We start from the raw sequence: 18921 nt of genomic DNA on the forward strand, positions 1-18921 counted from the left end.
CTCATAGGAGGGAGATCACCTCAGGTCATGGGGTAACAGCTTGTCCAAAGACGAGAGGCTGCAGGGAGTAAAAGTATAGGTTTCTTTCTAAGACACACTCAAGATGCCTGTTGCGGAAAAGTGGATCTTGACATGAAAGGGTTCGTACATAATACTTATGCATTTTAAGATAAAAACAAAACAAACAAACAAACAAAATACCAAACAACAAAAAAACTGGACAATATCCAAATGTTTCAGGTTTCAAGCTGGGGTGGAGGGTGGTGGTGCTGAAAATATCAGTTGCATTACTCTTTCAATAATGTCTGCTTTATAATTTGCCTTGAATGAATTTTTTAATCACTCTCTTCTTATTGAACTTCTTGGTGGCCTCAATAAAATGCTTTACAGCATGTTACCACAAAACTCTACTTCAACTCAAAACAAAACTTTCTAAAATGAGAACATATTTAATTTTTGCATTTAAGCAGCTACAGGATTGAAAAAGAAAAATGCCCCTACAATTTCTGTTTAGAAGTGTGTTCTTAAAAATAATAATAATAAAAGATGGGAATTTTGCGTCAAATATAAATACACACACACACACACACACATATAAATACCCACATATATATACACACATATACTTATAAACTCTCAATACTTACAACTCTTGTGTGGACAGTTATATCCTTCTATCAGAAGGAAACATACTTTTTAGTCCCTAAATTAGGAAATACTTAGACGCTTCCATCAAGTTGTGTATTGTCAGTTTGTGTTTGATGTTTTAAACAAGTGTCACCTGATATAATCAGCTTTTGGTTTCCATACTGGAGGCAATCAACATCCAGCATATGGTATACAAGATACAAAATGGCAAAACGGAGCAGAGCTCAGCTTCATGAGCAAAGCAGCTGGTAGATTTGACAGTTCTTTTCCAAATTACTCATCATGTTTTGAGTTGCTGCTAGGAAAAAATGTGTTGCCCATCTCTAAAATAGATGTTCTTTTTTTATTTTTAAGCTTCGGAAAGACTTCCAATTGAAAATAAGACAGATGGGTATAGGAAGCAAGATATCTGTCCCTATTTAGATCATTTTCTTCTGTCAGTTCCCTCATCAGAAGAGTTTTCCAAATAAACAAATGAATATTTCGCATTCATAGCTAACTATGTCCTAGGATGTCCTTTTGCTTCTCTACAAAGAGTGCCTTTGGAACAGCAAAAAGGCAAAACCACAGGAAAGCCTGGTGGGTTTTTAATTATCAAAGTGGCATTTGTCTAGATTTTGTGGTAACCAGCAAATAAAGAATTTCGATTAAAGGGCTCTTTCTGAGATGATGATGACATTGAAGATGAGTAAGTGATGTCTGGAGAATACTTTCTTCCGGTGTCAAGTATGTGATTGTCTGCTTTCAGTAAAATTTTCCAGACTGAGGATCCTCTAAATCAAGAGTTATTCTTACACTCTCAAAAGTACATTCCAGAAGGTATTTCTTCCAACTGTAAATTATATAGGACTTCTAATTCTTTAACTCAAATTCAGCTCATAGGAATCATTCATTTGGACAAAACTCCCAATTTGGGGGTTTAGAATGGCTGCTAAATGGACTTTCCACACAGATTACCAAGTTTCATCTGGTATGTAATATACTGATTGGTTTCTGAATTTATAAGTATTCCAGAATCTTCATATATTTTTAATTTTCATTTGAAAGCTTTAGACAGGAACTACGCCATAAATTTTCTCTAAATTTTATATACTTGGTACATATATCTTCAGCTAATTTATTCTGAAATGAAATGCTGGATTTCCTTCCCTTTCTGTCGCTTTTACTTTGTAGAAGACCCTTAAGGCTATTGGCAAGAGCTTCAAAGTTGAAAACACATTTTAGTCCACTAACAAATATTAATGCAAATGTAGTTTTCAATTATTTCAATATTTAATTCATGATTTTACTTGATTTATACCTTCTGACCTTAAAATAAATGTTGACACATCTATAGTTCTTGAATTAGAATTGATGTAAAAAGTTGATGCAAAGGAAAAAAACAGGCTAATTTCCTTACTTTCAGTCTCTTCTTTGGTGATCCAATAAAAACATATCCAACATTCAGTTTTCAAAACTAATAGTAGTTGTCAAGTTTAAAGTATAGTTCTTCATATTTCTGAACATTGTCATAAGTCATTTGAGATAGATTTATGAAATGACAGACTTTCCAGAATAAAGTACAACGTGTCAAGAAGCTATTCTTTAGTTCCGGTCCAATGGGAATTTAAGAAATCATTTAAAACAAGAATAAGAAACAGAAATAACTTTGAAATGCCTTGTAGGTGACAAATGCATCTCAATAGTCTGTGTGCATAACATTTTCTAATCAATGTATTTTTTATTCATGAGTTTTAAGTATATTGGAAATTATTAACATATTGTTGTATGTTCTGGGAACTTGTGAAATAATATGTCAAGTCATCATGGTTTATTGCCATAAGGTTTCTATATATAAAGTTCTATAATTTAAATCAATATGTAAAGATTATAACTTATCCTGCTAATTTGTAAAGTTGTTTACCTCATTCTTTCCCATTCACTTCTTAATTTTAGATGCCATACCATAGAATGCAAAATTATCACATTAATATGAATTTTTATAGATACAAAAAATGAGGCTTAAAAACTATAACATATTCCTCAGTTTCCTAACATCAACTGTGAAAAGCATGACCAGTTTAATATTGTTTCCCAAAAATGTCTGAAATGTATGTCTAATTAATTGTAAGTCATACCTCTATTTCAAAAATATTAAAATGTGAACAAATATAGGTCTCAGAAATGAGGAATTTGTTAAGCAATGTTGGCATTTAAATGTTGTCATGTAAATGATCAATCTTGAACTAAATTCATTCCTACAACAGCTTTGATAAGTCAGTATTATTATCTCCATTATTCTTTCTAGTTTATTCTGATCCATTCGAGGATAAACGACATTCAATAACTGACAGGGGAAGTACTGCTCAGAAATGGCCAGCAAAAATTTAGATAGGGAAACTAACGTTCACTTAGTGTAGCATCTACCCATGTAAGAATATATCATATAACAACACAGTTTGTCAGTGTCTCAACCAACGGGGGAAACATGTTATGAATTTGAATCAGTATACATGAACAATGTCAAGTCAGTATATTAAGAAAGTTTTTGAAGTTAGAGGGGCCATTTATAAAGCTATGTTAAATTGAATAACTTCCTGAAATATCTCTTGGTATATTAAAGAAGCAATGTATTAAATTAACTCATTCACCCACCTATCCATTTATGCATCCATCTATTCATTTACACATAACACAATTGCCAAGATTTCTTTTATTTAAACACATCTGTTGGTAGGTAAGCTAAACTTTGATATATACAGAAAGGTTATTAAATCAATGAATTTGAAAATAATTTATCTTCCAAATGTTTACAAATAATTACTACTTAAATCACTGCAAGCGAAAACTGTTGACATCAATTTTGTAAAGCCAAATGAAGGATGATATATATTAAAATCACAAACTTTTCATGCAAAAGAACACAGCTCATCCCTCCCTTTTCCTCTTAGTGTAAGCATCTACTTATAATAACTTAAAGAATTCTACTAAATTTTGTCCAAATATGCATGCAGATAATAAGTATGCAGCCGTTGAAAATGCCTTTTAAAAAACAGACTCCAAGAAGGTGAAAACAGAAGAAGGGCATAAATTAATAGAACTTCTTAATTTAATTCATATGAAACTAAGTTTTTGAATATCAAACATAACTAATAATTGATTATTTTATATATGCAAGTAAAAGGGAGTATTATATTTTTCTCTTTAAGAAAAGTCCTCAGTTTATAATAGTTATCATTCATATATTTTTTAGATGAAAATTGTTACCTGTTCATTGCTAAGTACATAACCGTCTATCAAAGAGATGAAAAGATCAGGAGCAACATTTACAGCCTCAAGTAATATTTTAACATGGGTGAATATATATATTTCATTTCATTAAATTCTACTGTGCATGAGTTATGAAGCATTGTATAAAGTCATGCTAAATGGATAGAAGGATGGCTACTTACCAACAGGGCGAGCTGTAGACATTACAATGGTGTGGTGAGAACATAAAAAAGAAATTAAAAAAAAAAAGAAAAGAAAATTATCAGAATGCATGATGTGTAATGTTACACTTAAATATGGACAGTAGGGTGATTTCTAGTCTGATCATTCACGTTTGAATAGGATGTCTAAGTTTGATAAAATTGAAAGTTATAATTGTAATTCTAATAAGAAAATAATTATTTTGCATTCCAAGATTATCTATAAGCAATTTGAGGGAATGTATGTAAAGTCTTATCATCATCACTTACTATAGTTACAATTATTTCAAAGATCTTGTTTAGAGTTAAACAGCCTTGTGCTACCGCCAAGTTAAGAACCTGATGAATATAACTATTCAAGTCACAGACTAGCAAATGTCATGTCAATGAAAGAAGGCCTCACTGTCTGATTTAAATAGCAATTGGATTTTAAGCATGGTTAGTCAGAACCATTACAGGGACTGAGGAAAAGCCCAGACGCTGCTTTTCAGCCAGTAAGAAGTTAAGATCACATCCCTTTTCATCCCTAGATAGGGTGGATGAAAATATAACAAATAGGTTGGAGTATCCTTAGAGATTTCAACTGAGTAGCTCCCTAACTACTGTTAAGCATTTTTCTTATTCTGGCAGAGGGCAGGAAATAGTGACTGACAAGTTGATTCCGTTCACACTGGGAATGGCTTTCAAACTGCTGCTTCAACAAATTATTACTATTTTTTACTATACCGTAACTTTCAATCACTAAAATCAGTAGTAAGAGGCTGCCCCTGTTATTAATGCACAGAAATTTTAACACACACACACACACACACACACACACACAGGCTTAATACTTTCTTGAAAAAGAATAATGCCAATCAATTTAGATAGTAAACCACTTTATATAAAAGCAATAGACAAATATAAAACATATGGTTCCATTCCTTGAATGAAGAAGGAAAATATTTAGTAGCATTTGAACTTTTATGAAATCTCACATTAAAAATATAGACTTATTTGCAAATGTATGTCACCCATATCCCAATGAATAAAGCTCTGAATCATAAAATGTGACTCTAGAACGTATGGGTACTTTCGTCTTGATGATCTCAAAGGCATGGTGAGATAGATGTGGCCCTTGAAACCGTACTTATAAGCATTCATTCACTCAACAAATATCATAATACTAGCTTGGTGCAATCTCTGAAACATACTGGAGTTGCTTCTATATGAAAATCATGGTCTTATAATATTATTTACAATTACAAGGGGGAGGTTAAGACAATTCAAAGAAGAATAAAGTAATTATAGCAGTAGTATGAACATCTGAACTTAGGGAAACTCTGGTGTGTTCTCAAGTCTATGGCGGGTTTACTATAACAAGAAGAGAAGTAAGTTGTCCAGTGCACAAGGATTCCTTTCTTTTAGGCGATGGGGAGGGTGTAGTACATAAAAATAACAACCAAAAACAAAACAGCAGACCAAAATGATACAGTTTTGGCTTCTTCTAACTCTTAAGATTTTTCTTGATTTTGCCAATGTCCCCCCAAAAAATAACTTTGTCTTTTATATTTGAACTTGCATTTTTCAGGTGACACCGCTAGCTGAATCACAAACATAAAGTTTCCTTTAAAAACAAAAAGGTATTTTGAGTCTATGATATTAAACAGAGAAAAAGAAGAAACCATAGTGAGAAATCATGTTTTAAAGAAGTAAAATAGATTTATCTTCCATTTAGTCCAGTGCAATTTCAAAAGAATTAAGACTTTATTGCTCTAGAAGCCAGATAGTTTTTCCAGGGAAGTCTTAATTTATGCAAAGCCAGTTTGAGCAATTGAAAAATGGGAGGGAAATTTTGTTTCCTAATAAGAATAGTTTGTGTGAACTAATTTTGGAGCCATTTAAAAAAGTTCTATTGATCATGAATTATTTGATTAGAATATTAAATGCTAGGAAGTTTGTTGTCTAGCATTATTTCTTTCCAATTTTATGTCTGTCAAGTCAGCAAAAGGAGCTACTTGTGGTTAAGTTTAATTTTATACTCTATTTTCACCATATTTTTGAAGTGGAAAACAACTGAGTAAATCTCTGTTTCAGATTTTTACTATAAAACTTCTTTTCCTTTCCCCAATTGGCTAACGTGAATATCACAATAAAATTTTAGCAGAAACATCACAATAAAATCTCTTTTCTTTGTTACATACTAGCAACATTTCACCCTGAAAAAATACCAGCAGGTGGATGTTTTCAAAATCAGCAAATTAAACTAAACTGTGTCTCTGCATTAAATGGATGAAAATAGATGTGGCCTCTTGGGTCAGTTGTCCCTGTTCTAATAAAACAATCCAGGAACGGGCTGAACGTTTCATTTATGTGTATTGAAAAATGAGCACAGAAAAAAAGAGTCAAAGATATTGTTTTTTCCTTGTTAACCTCTTAGCATGAGAAATCCCAACTGCTTTTCCCAATAAGAAAACATATTTTAAAACAACATTTTACTCCACATTTTATTATATTTTGGATATTTTTTTCTATAACCCTGTTTTGAGGTTTCAGTCTTAGACAAGTAATAAATACATACCGTACCGATTAAACTCTAAACAGGACACAGATTAGGGAAGAGACCATTTAAGTTTTGCTGATTTAAAAAGAGAAAATCCTATTAAAAACAAACAACTCCTTCTATTAGTTTTGTAAGTTAGCTTCAAACATCCACCATTGAGGAGCATGCTTTATTAATGAAATGTTAAACCTGAAACTTTCAACAAATTGTGAAAACAATTAGCTGGGAAAGATCTTAAAGCAAACAGACCACTTCAAGTCTCATTCACCCAAGCATTCAAGTATAAAGGAATCCTGCAGCTTCCACAAACAAACAACTGCTCACATTTTCTCACCATTTGTTTAGTCAGCAAATATCTTTTTGAATGGAACATTTCCTGGTCGTTGGCTTATTTTTTTTCCATTCACTTCAGAAACACACACACACACACACAAACAAGCAAACAAACTTTGGGGGAAATTTGTTAATTGTTTTTGCAAAGGGCTGCCTAGTGAAAAACTAACATACAGAAAGTCACCTACAGAGAAAGTTGATAAACTGTAATAAAGAAACTTACAAAGGCTCAGATTTTGATCATATATAATCAGTATATATATATTCTATTGGTACACAATCATAGCTTTTTATGCTCTGTTACTGAATGGGGAATGAAAATGTTTTAAAGCAACCAGCTTTCCAATTTTGTCTAAATCTGTCTTGTACCTCAGTTTACACCAGAATGGGGGGAAAAAGTAAATCAGGTGGAGTAGAAATGGAGCGTTTGGGAAGTATGGAAATCAGTAATATTTTCCAAGTACCCAGTGTGCATGTATGTCTCCTAATAGTTACTTGGAGGAAGATGAGTTTTTTTAAAGATTTGATGCACAAACTGTAGATATGACAAAAATAATGTTTTACCAGGTGGAGAATCAATCTGAGAATTCCTGACACATTTCTCAACAACGCAAATTCCTCCAAACCTTTGTCCTAATCTTCTGAAAACTCTTGGGAGCAAAGGTGCACAAGGGTGAGAGATATGACTACATGGGGGAGATGTAAGTGAGACCTGGCTGACAGCAGGAAGCCGACCTCCTTATCGGGACGGGCGGAGAGGAGGAGACAGCATCAGTCATGGTATCCGAAGAAAGACTGAAAACTGAGCAGGGATGGACTTGCCTGTTGCTCTCTGAACTTCTTGGAGTGTATACAGTACCATGAATAATGTCTATGTGGCAAGAGTATGTGTAGTTGTCTACAGGGTGCTACTTGGTACCTAGGGCTACGTAATTTACTCACTGGAACCCCCAGGAAGCCAGTCAATTCACTCTAGCGCACTGGAGGGTTAAGTAATTCTTTCGCTTATAAGCAATTCCAGGGAGTCTATGAACAAACATTATTCCATGGCTGAGAAAGTGCATGACACCCAGAAAGTGAAAGTTATTACAGGAGCAGCACTGACTATTTCAATTATTTAAGGCCAATGAACTTCACAAATCACTCTCTAAATCAGATTTTCTCAATGTGGGAAGTTCCTTTGCATCCATTTTTCACCTTTGGAAGCAGTGTTCATTGTTTATTGTTGTGTTTTTGTTTTTTTTTTTTCAGATTGCTTTTTGAATGCTGAAATAAAGAGAATTTCAAAACAGTATTCTACTAGTATAAAGTGACAAACTAGTAAACAGAAAACAGTACTTTCGAATACAGCAACATTTAAAAAAAAGTAAAGAGTTCGAAGCAATGGAAATATAAAAGATTAGTGTAAGTCTTATCTATTTTTAAGATTTATTTTTAAATCATACTAACTCTATTAAATACAAAATGAATCCCTTCACATGATCATCCCTTTGAAGTCAAATATAAAATATAATTGTATTTCAATTAATAATATAGGGGACACAAAATCTAGTCATTGTAATAAAACAATGTAAGCTATAATTTTGATTGTGAGTTCACTCACCAATTTAATCGCATATTAGTCTGTTGGTTCAATTATATTTCACATCTTAAGTCTCTTACCTCGGACTGTGAGGGTAGCAGAGGCTTCCACTTTTCCAACCCGGTTCTCGGCAATACACATGTAAGTGCCTTCATCTGTACTCATGGCCTTTTTAATTCTCAGAGTGTAATCATCTTTGATGTCATACCTATGTAGAATATAAATTGATTTTATTAAAAAGCTTTGGTTATATTTAGATAACACTAAGTATTCACCTTCATCTTTTTTTCTTTTTCTACTGTATTTGACTTAAAATAACACACACACACGCACACACACACACACACCATTCAGCCAAAAAGTGCAATGCTTAGATTCAAGATATTGCTAAGAAGATCATTAATTTCATATCTGATCTCCAGATATTTATTAATTACCTATATTTCATATATGTATACAAGGCTTGCCACATCCAAACTATCAAAGGCACTTCCACATGTTTTTTTTTTTTTTGTTTTTTTGGGTAACTATTACACAATAAGGAAATAGTGTATATTTCAATTTGTTAGTGAGTTCAAATATATGATTTATCTTTTTAGGCAACTTGAACATAAGATAGCTGAAATATTTAAAGAAGAAAATTATTCTCTTATTTGTTGGCAAATTGAGAAAAAGACCTTGGTTACAAGAATTAAGAAGGGGTAATTATTTTTTCAATTAGCAATATTAACTCTTAAAACATCAAAATGCCTTGAAGTGATTTCTGGAAATGCATACCATTAACTCTTTCACACGCAACTATTGTCTCACTTCTGTTTAACAAGTAGACTAGTTCAGAAAAAATTCTAAAATTTTAACATGAACGTTTTTGAAGTACTTGTATAAAAATGTGCTCTTATTTGATTCTAAGAAATCACAATTACACAAACAAAATAATGAGGCTATTTTCATTCTTTTCACATCTGATCTTTCCCGTTGATTTTCACTGATGGCCTTTGTTATTTCACTCAGATATTTTTGTAACAGCTTCTGATTGATCACACTGCCTCTCTTCCTCATCCATACCACATAGTTAAAGACATATTTTCAAAATATTACTTTAATTGGTTCTGTCTGCTCACAACTAACTGTGACTTTCTATTGTTTTCAGGGCAAAACCAAACTTTTTAGGCTTGCTTTGAAGAATACTATAATCAGATTTCTTCTTTTAGCTTTAGCTGAAAGAATAACAGTTTAGCTGTATTACACGCTAAGACATGAATCTAATACTTCTGTTTTACATAACTTTGCATAAGAAAAAGCAGTGTCTCTGAACCAATCATGCCAGCTAAACTTAACTATCCACACTCCTTTCCCCTCCAAGTATGGTAGTTACTGTTCTGTCGGCACATTCTGGGTTAAACTGCTGATTTACAATGTCGTAAGTGGTTAGGAAAGCCTCATCCACTACACTTGTTTGAAGCCATCCATTACTACACTATGATTACTCTCGCCTTGAACTTATTGCCATACTAATCATTCTGCACTTGTTTACATTTTGTATTGTTGCCCATTTTTAATTAAATTTATCGGGGTGACATTGGTTAATAAAATTATATAGGTCTCAAGTGCACAATTCTATAATGCATCATGTCTATATTGTATTGTGTGTTCACCACCCAGAGTCAAATCTTCTATCACCATCCATTTGGCCCCCTTTACCCTTTTCTACCTCCTCCGTCCCTGTTTTCCCTCTGGTAATCACTACACTGTTGTCTCTCTTTACGTTTTTGTTTGTTTGTCTTTTTCATTTGTTGCTTTCAGTTTTATATGGGAAAATGGTATGGCACTTCCTCAAAAAAATTAAGAATAGAATTCCCATATGACCCAGCAATCCCTCTTCAGGGTATCTACCTGAAAAATTGGAAAACATTTATTCATAAAGATATATGTACACCTATGCTCACTGCAGCACTATTCATGGTGGCCAAGACATGGAAATAACTGAAGTGTCCTTCAAAAGATGATTGGATGAAGAAAACGAGTATGTGCAATGGAATATTACTCTGTTATAAGAAAAGATGAAACACTACCACTTGTGATTACGTGGCTGGATCTTGAAAATATGCTAAGCAAAACAAGTCAGACAGAAAAAGTTAAGAACCATTACAATTTATTGTCTATTTTGATGAAGACCAAGGTCCTGTCTGCTTCACTCACTGCTCTATCGTCAGCTCCCAACGCAGTTAACATCTAGTAACTTAACCAAGCATTAACAGTACAGACTCTGGAGCCAAATGTCCTGAGTTTTAATCTTGGGCACTGCCTCCTCCTATGCTTCTAATGGTAGATAAGATACTTGAATCATCTGGGTCTCAATTTTCTCATTAACAAACTTCTGCTAATAAGACCTATATCATGGAGTAGATGTGAACATTAAAGGAGATAGTACATATATCGCACATAAAACTGGCACACAGAAAGCACAATGCATGCCACTTTTTTATTATACCTAGGAGCTGAAGAAATATTCGTTGAATATGTGATGAATATCTTGTTCCTTGCTGATATAAGGGTCAACATAATGTAAACAACTGCAAAGCTGCAAATGTGTCATATTAATCTAATTAAGGCTTTCTTATGGGCTATATTTACAGTTTAGGGCAAGTACTGAACTGAGATCCATAAAAAAGTTACAATACACAGAAACTTTCTCTGCTTAGCTTTACCAAGTAGAAACATGAGAAATAATGATTGTGATGATAGCTTCAGAGAAGTAGCTGGTGACAGATTTAATGTTTAAGAAAAATCATCTTTCCTACAGTTAGCTTATGAGTATGTTCTGCATGACATGCTTAGCTCTAAGATACAAACACTGATTAAAAATAATGCACTTTGCAGACATTTCTAATTCATCTCAGAAAGCTGAATTCTAGCTACAATTTTGTCATTGGTTCTTGTTGTTTGACTTTAGGGAAGTCTTTTCATTGCTAACTGAATAGTCTCAAAAGCTAAGAGAGAGGAAGATAAAATTGATGGTCTGTAAAGTCCCTTCTGGATCAAACACATATGAAAACACTATTCTAAGTTAATAAAAGACACTTATATTGTACATTATTTCTGATTTGTCATTGAGGAAAAAAACATAAGAAAATGTATGTTGCCTCACAGTTTAAAAAAAAGAGACACACAATCACAATAGCTCATAGGAAAATAGATACGTGTGTGTGTGTGCGCGTGTATATATATATATGTTGATATGGATATATATGTATCTTTACATATATACATATGTATATATGGAGATATATATGTCTATACATATATATCTACATATAGACATATATGTCTACATATATACATATATATGTGTGTGTGTATATATATATATATATATTTACAAGTGACAAGTGTTATCTACCTTCTGCACATCATGGCACACATAGAAAATATTTGTATTCATACAGCGAACACGGGCTAACTAGAAAAGGCTATAGCATCTTCACAACAGACATCTGAATTAGGAATTGTCATTTTACAGATGAGAAAACTGATTCTTTGTCAAGCGAAATGATTTGTTCATTGTCATTTTACCACTAAAGAGAAAAAACAGAATTCAAACCTTGAACCCTGACTCTCAACCTGGCACTTTCCCCACTCTATGTGTATCCCTTTCCCACAGTGATATCCTTAGTTTAATATTTAAGTGCTAACTTAAAAAAATTTAAACCACATTACCTGCATCATTTGGATAGAAATTTAATTTTATATTCAGCAAACATTTACCCTCTGGCAAAATTTTACTTTAGGTTATATAAATCTGTGACATAGGTAACAATTGGGAATAAATAGAATGTGAGAACTGTTTATATCTTGCTTTAGTAAAAAAAAGTGCTTAATTTAAAATTACAGATTGTATTTGAACCCAAAATATGTCTGAAAAATAACTTGCTGAGATTTTTTTTTTTTTTTTTTTAAGGAATGTGGAAGAAAACCACAAAAATAGGAATGGGAACACTGCATTGTATAGATAGATAGATTTAGATAGATAGATAGATAGATAGATAGATAGATAGATAGATAGATAGATAGAGATATATAGCTATACTTGTATATATGTCTTTTTATATATTTTTATTTTGTTTGTAAATTAAGGGTTACCTGATCAGGGATACAAGTAATTGTGCATTCTATTATTATTGCAATTTTTTTTTCCAAAAGACAAAATATTTTAAATGGAGTATTGCTTGGTTTGGGATGAATACACTGAATTAATCTTAGCAACTAATAAAATCAACTGCCTTTCAAAGATACCATAGCATCATAAGAAAACAGTAAATCTCCTTTCCTTCTAACTATAGAACAGGGTTTCAGATACAGGTTGTAAAACACTGGAAAAAGACAATGGTCTGGAGGTATGGAGATTCCTGTAGAATACTTACAGGATTCCAGACAGGTACAGAAAGCGCATGTACCCAGGTAATGAGCCCAATCACAGTGAGACAGGTAAGCTTTGGAGTAAAAAGAGGTTTGGGGGTGATAATTTCAATGGTCTAGCATTGTCTCATTTCAATGTCCCCTTGAAACTGAAGATATCCTTTCAATATCATTGAAATTTGAGGTGATTATAACAAAGATTTAATTATTTTAATGCAACAAATACTTATGACATGTCTCCTACATGCCAGGCACTGCATTAAAAGTTGGGAATACTTCACAGGGCTTTGAGCCTAGTGAAAAGATTCTAAGCTGCAAGAGACGAGGTCTGCCTACATGAAAGTAAACCAGAACTACCGCTAAGGCTTTTTCCAGCTAACACACGCATTTCCCCAGTCCTAAGATGTGATATGCACACATTCCTGAGGGCCATGCTGCCTTTTTCCAATTATAGATAACTACTACAATACACTAGGCCTGGTGGGTGCCATCATATAGGGGTGCTGAAATTTAAAAACAAACTGAAGCAAACAGACTTTAAAGATTCTCAGATTTTGGGATACTCAGAAATTTTAAATTCTCATTTTTCACTGAATCTTTGCCTAAGGAAAGATTGTGAATACTATCAGAATTATGGATATATATCAAAATACTTTGAATATACATATAAATATATATATATATGCATATTATATATGTATATATAATGTCATATATATATATATATAAAAGAAAAACTTTGAAAAGTTCATTTTTGCAATTATCCATCAACATTTGAATCCTGTCTGTAACAATCTACCAACCAATCTTCCAGTCTATTCGATCTTTAAATGCTTCTGACTATTAGATCTTCCATATATGATAAACAAAACATTTTTTCCAGAAGTTTCTACAAATGCTATTACTCCTTCTGCAAACCAGAAAAATACACTCTTTTGCAAGACAGACTTTTGAATTTTGGGTTTCTTATGAATTACCTTATCTTTGAGTCAACTATTTCTAACAACAACAAACTGTATAATGTAATAGCAGTTATGTCATCTGAGGGTTTTAAGGAGAATGAAGAGTATCAATGTAAATTCACGGATTGACTTAACTTCATATGATTATGTCATTCTATTGTTTGAAACTATCTAACGGTTTCTCATTCAGTTACTTAGAATAAAACTTATTTCTATGGTCTTCGAGTTACTAGATATATCTTCTCCTTGCCTATCTGACCAAATTCGTGTTCACCCTCTTCTAGCCACACGGTCCTTCTTTTCCTTGTTTAACATAACTACCTAATTACCACTGTGTCTTTGTACTGTTGTTGCAACTTCATGGAATGCCCTTCCCTGAGATTTTTCATTGTTGACCCTTCTTGAATTTCAAGATAACACAAATATTACCCCAAAGATGTCTTTCCTGATCAAACAATGTGAAATTGCTTTCTGCCCACTAGTTACTTCTTAAATTATTTTTATTTCCTTTTATTTTTTGTTTTCATAATTCTTCTCTTACTTTATTACTTTTTATTTTTTAAAGCACATGTCTCTACTATATTTTTGGTTTTATTGTTTGTTATCTTTCCAAGAGCATGTGCACCCATGAGAATAAAAAATGGTTTCTCCAAAAAGGGATCCTACTGAATGGGAGAAGATATTTGCCTATGATATACCTACCCAATAAGGGGGTAATATCCAAAATTAATTTAAAAACTCACTCAAATCAACTCCAAAAAAGCAAACAACCCAATTAAAAAATGGGCAAAGGACATGAAGAGACTTTTTTCTAAAGAGGATATACAGATGGCAAACGGACATATGAAAAAATGCTCAACTTCACTAATCCTTAGAGAAATGCAAATAAAAACCACAATGAGATATCACCTCACACCTGTCAAAATAGCTATCATCAATATATCAAGAATCAACCAGTGCTGGCGAGGATGTGGAGAAAAGGGAACCCTTGTGCACTGTTGGTGGGATTGCAGATTAGTGCAGCCACTATGGAAAACAGTATGGAGGTACCTCAAAAAACTGAAAATGGAACTACCTTGTGACCCAGCAATTCCTCTCCTAGGTATCTATCCAGAGAAATCCAAAACTCTAATTTGAAAAAAAATTCTGCACCCTTATGTTTACTGCAGCGCTATACACAATAGGCAAGACATGGAAACAACCAAAATGTCCATCGGTAGACGACTGGATTAAAAAACTGTGGTATATTTATACAATGGAGTATTACGCAGCCATAAAGAAGACATAAATCTTACCTTTTGCAACAATATGGATGGACCTAGAGAACACTATGTTAACATGTTGCGTACGGTGGGGTTTAAATCCCATGTGATGATTCTCGTGATCCGTTCGCAACGTGTTAAGTGAAATAAGTCAGACAGAGAAAGACAAACACCATAAGATCTCACTTATATGTGGAATCTAAAGAAAATAATAAATGAATGAACTAATCAGAAACAGTCTTAGAGACACAGAGGAAAAACTGAGGGTTGCTAGATAGGAGGGGGGATGGGGATAAGAGGGAAGGTAAGGGGATTAGAAAGCACAATCGGTAACCACAAGATGGCCACAGGGATACAAAAGTAAATTTGGGGAATGTAATCAATAATGTTGTAAAGACTTTGTAGAGTATCCAATGGACACTTGTCTCATTAGGGAGACCACCTCAGGGATGATGTAGATGCCTGATCACTGCACTGCATACCTGAAGGTGAAGCTCAACAATAATGAATGTCCACTACAATTATATATATATATATATATGTATGTATGTATATATATATATATATATACACACACACACACACACACACACACACACACATATATATATATACATATATGTGTATATATGTATATATATATATATATATTTACAAGAAATAGAGTACAACATTAGAAATAGAGACAGTGGAAATGTAATGGCTATGTGCGATGTCAGAGGGGTAGTAGATGAGGAAGGGGGGTTATCATTGTGTGAGGGATATAAATGATAAATGTCTATTACATTGTTTTGTACACCTGAAACTAATAAAAGAAAGAAAGAAAGAAAGAAAGAAAGAAAGAAAGAAAGAAAGAAAGAAAGAAAAGAAAGAAAAAGAAAGAAAGAAAGAAAGAAAGAAAGAAAGAAAGAAAGAAAGAAAGAAAGAAAGAAAGAAATGGTTTCTTTCTTATTCCTAAAAATATACCTTAAGCCCCACCAAACAGCAGATGAAATCATGGATTTGATCAATGAAGGTTTATTGAATGAATGATGAATCACCCAACACATGATTGAAATTATTCTTTAGTTCTTTCATAACATGGTTGCTAGTAAAATAATTGTATGTAGAACTAAAAGATTAACTAATTTAAAATATTATATAAAGAAACATAGTAATGTTGTTAGATTTATATATCAGCAGTTAGCTAGCTCTGAAAGGTAGGTTAAACTTATATCAACAAAATACTATCAATGTAAAAACTAGGAATATTTGATGCATAAATGCTACTAAATCTAGATTAAAAAAATAATAAATCTTGACCAGAAATTTAATAATTTGGCTTACATATTATCATTAATAAATTTCCCTCTGTAATTTAGTAACATGAAAAATAAATAATCTTTCTTCCTGCACCAGAATAAATGAAATTCTAGCAGAATAACTATAACAAATATGAAGACTATGGGAAAACAAAGCAAAGCTTTGAGTTTTGCTGAATGCTTTCAAATATTTCATTATTTTGGCAACTAGAGTGGTTTATAATCACACGTCTTGTGAAAATAATGACAATAAAAATACATTTGAGTAGTGTTCTCAAATATTCTTTTTAATTTTTCCTCATAAAAATTCTGGTAAGTAACTATGAAAGATAATATATCCTCTATTTTGAAAATTGGAAAATGTAGGCATATAAAGTGCAACATGAAAGCAAACCATATAGCTTCTTACACTTTTATAAAATATGGTATAGCATAACCTGGGCTATTATGTTCAGTTTTACTCCCTGTTTATCAAGAAAGGAAATACAGACATAACAATTGAAAAGGTGATATACATGAGTTTGAACATTTCATATCCAGAAATAATAACTTTGAAAGATCGTTTAAGTTTAGAAAACCATGAAGAATAGAAATCAGTGAACAGGGAAATATTTAGCAAATCTCAAAATACCAATATTGAGGAGAACACTTAAAGCCTCAATAAAATACCTATCAGATAAGAATGGGAGAAAGACTAATTAACTAATTATTAGAAAATAATTATAAGAACAATGGAAACAGGCTATTCCAGGAAAATAACAGAGACACTGTGAAAAAGAGTCAAGAACTGAAAAATTATTGAGCTTAGTCTAATGTCCTAATTTTAAGATTAGAAAAAGACAACTGTAATTCAGAGCCCTGAGATTCATTGGTAGCAAAGGTTTAGCATCTAGATCTCCTGGCATATTCCTCATCAACCACATTACAGAGGTAACAACTCTCTATAAAGACAAGGATTACATTTTTTTTAAAAAAATGGTGATGTATGAACCTATAAAGGAAACTTAAAGTAACCAGGGGATACTACCACAATGGCAGCTGCTCCCAAAATTTTTTTCGTTAATGGATTCAATGAGTAAATGGTCAACATCACAATTTAGCTTTTGACAGCTGACTTGTTATTAGAATTCAGGTCTCATAGCCTGGGTACAGAAATTTACACTAGATACTATAAATTCATAATTGCAATTTGGTCATTTATGGGCTGAAATCTGCTTGAAGGCAAGGTGTGTGTGTGTGTGTGTGTGTGTGTGTTTTGACTCACTAATGTTTTCAAATCATTGGAATAATTGACACTTGAAATTTTTACGTTTTCAAATACAAATTTGAATTTTCAAATCAAGGTCTGTCTTACTCCAAAGTCCATGCTCTTTCTCCTTCTTCACGCTGCCTGCCCAACAAGTCTAATACAACCATACACTGTACAGCTGGAGACACCACACTTCCTTCCAACTCCACTGAATCATTGCCAATTTCTAGCCTGAACCATGAAGTGCCCTGTATAATGTAATAGCAGTTATGTCTTCTGAGGGTGACAAACCCAAGAGACTCAAGCCCATCATGCTATCTTTACCAGTTTTTGTAATAAGAAGCATCTCATGTCAGAAATATGATAGACTTATAATTATGATCAAATTAGATCTTACCTATAAAAAACTGAAATATGGGGACTGATTTTAAAGAAATCATGTCTAAAAAAATTTTAAATCCAGAAGAGGTAAATGTTTGGCCCATTAGTAATTTCACATTTAGGCAATCTGAGGCAAAACATGACAAATTCTTTTCCCAAAGCCAGACATTGAGAAAATTATAGTCCAGGGAATACATCGTCTTGAGTATCTATGATTCATCTCTGTTTTCTCTACTGGGTCATGATTTCTCTGAAACAGTAATTTATTTTCTAAAACTACATTATTTCACAAGCAATTAGATGCCAAATATTTCCACAGGTCCAATAAATGTGGCCTTATTTCGTGCATTTCTTTCTGGATAAATTGGTATATGCCTAATATTAATGGTAACCTCATTTATGTTTTATACTGTTACACTGGATAATTGCAGAAATGTTCATTTTCCCTAGAAAGGAAATATTGACTGAGTAATACGCAAAAATGTGAATAGTTTCTCACATTTAAAGAGATCTTTACAGTTTACAATGGAGTTTAATATATGACTTCACAACAATAAATGACAGAGAAAATGCCTATTTCCAAAACACCATTTCATAGAACATGCTGAGATTGCTGTCTCTAGTTATAAAGAGACTGGAATAGTGTCCTCTGCAGTAAGTATATTTATTTTTCTAACACAGAGCAATACGCCCCTTCCATTTGATGTGTGTTGCTTTGTGTGTGTGTGTGCATTGGGCAGGTGTGCATTTTCATATGGGTGATTTTGTGTCTAGTGTTTCAAAAACTCCACAAACG

General features: G+C 32.8%; 1 protein-coding gene across 18 annotated transcripts in view; it reads right to left on the reverse strand.

Moving 5' to 3' along the window:
* Nucleotides 1–18921, reverse strand: part of ROBO2 (roundabout guidance receptor 2) — a 1656458-nt gene that overhangs the window by 115852 nt on the left and 1521685 nt on the right. For all 18 annotated transcript variants that reach the window (XM_074333484.1, XM_074333465.1, XM_074333474.1 and 15 more), the window contains one exon: nucleotides 8635–8762. In XM_074333484.1, the coding sequence (XP_074189585.1) occupies nucleotides 8635–8762 (128 nt within the window). The remainder of the gene's footprint in view (nucleotides 1–8634; nucleotides 8763–18921) is intronic.

Source organism: Rhinolophus sinicus, linkage group LG01 (genome assembly GCF_036562045.2).
Source record: "Rhinolophus sinicus isolate RSC01 linkage group LG01, ASM3656204v1, whole genome shotgun sequence".
NCBI classification, from domain to species: Eukaryota; Metazoa; Chordata; class Mammalia; order Chiroptera; family Rhinolophidae; genus Rhinolophus; species Rhinolophus sinicus.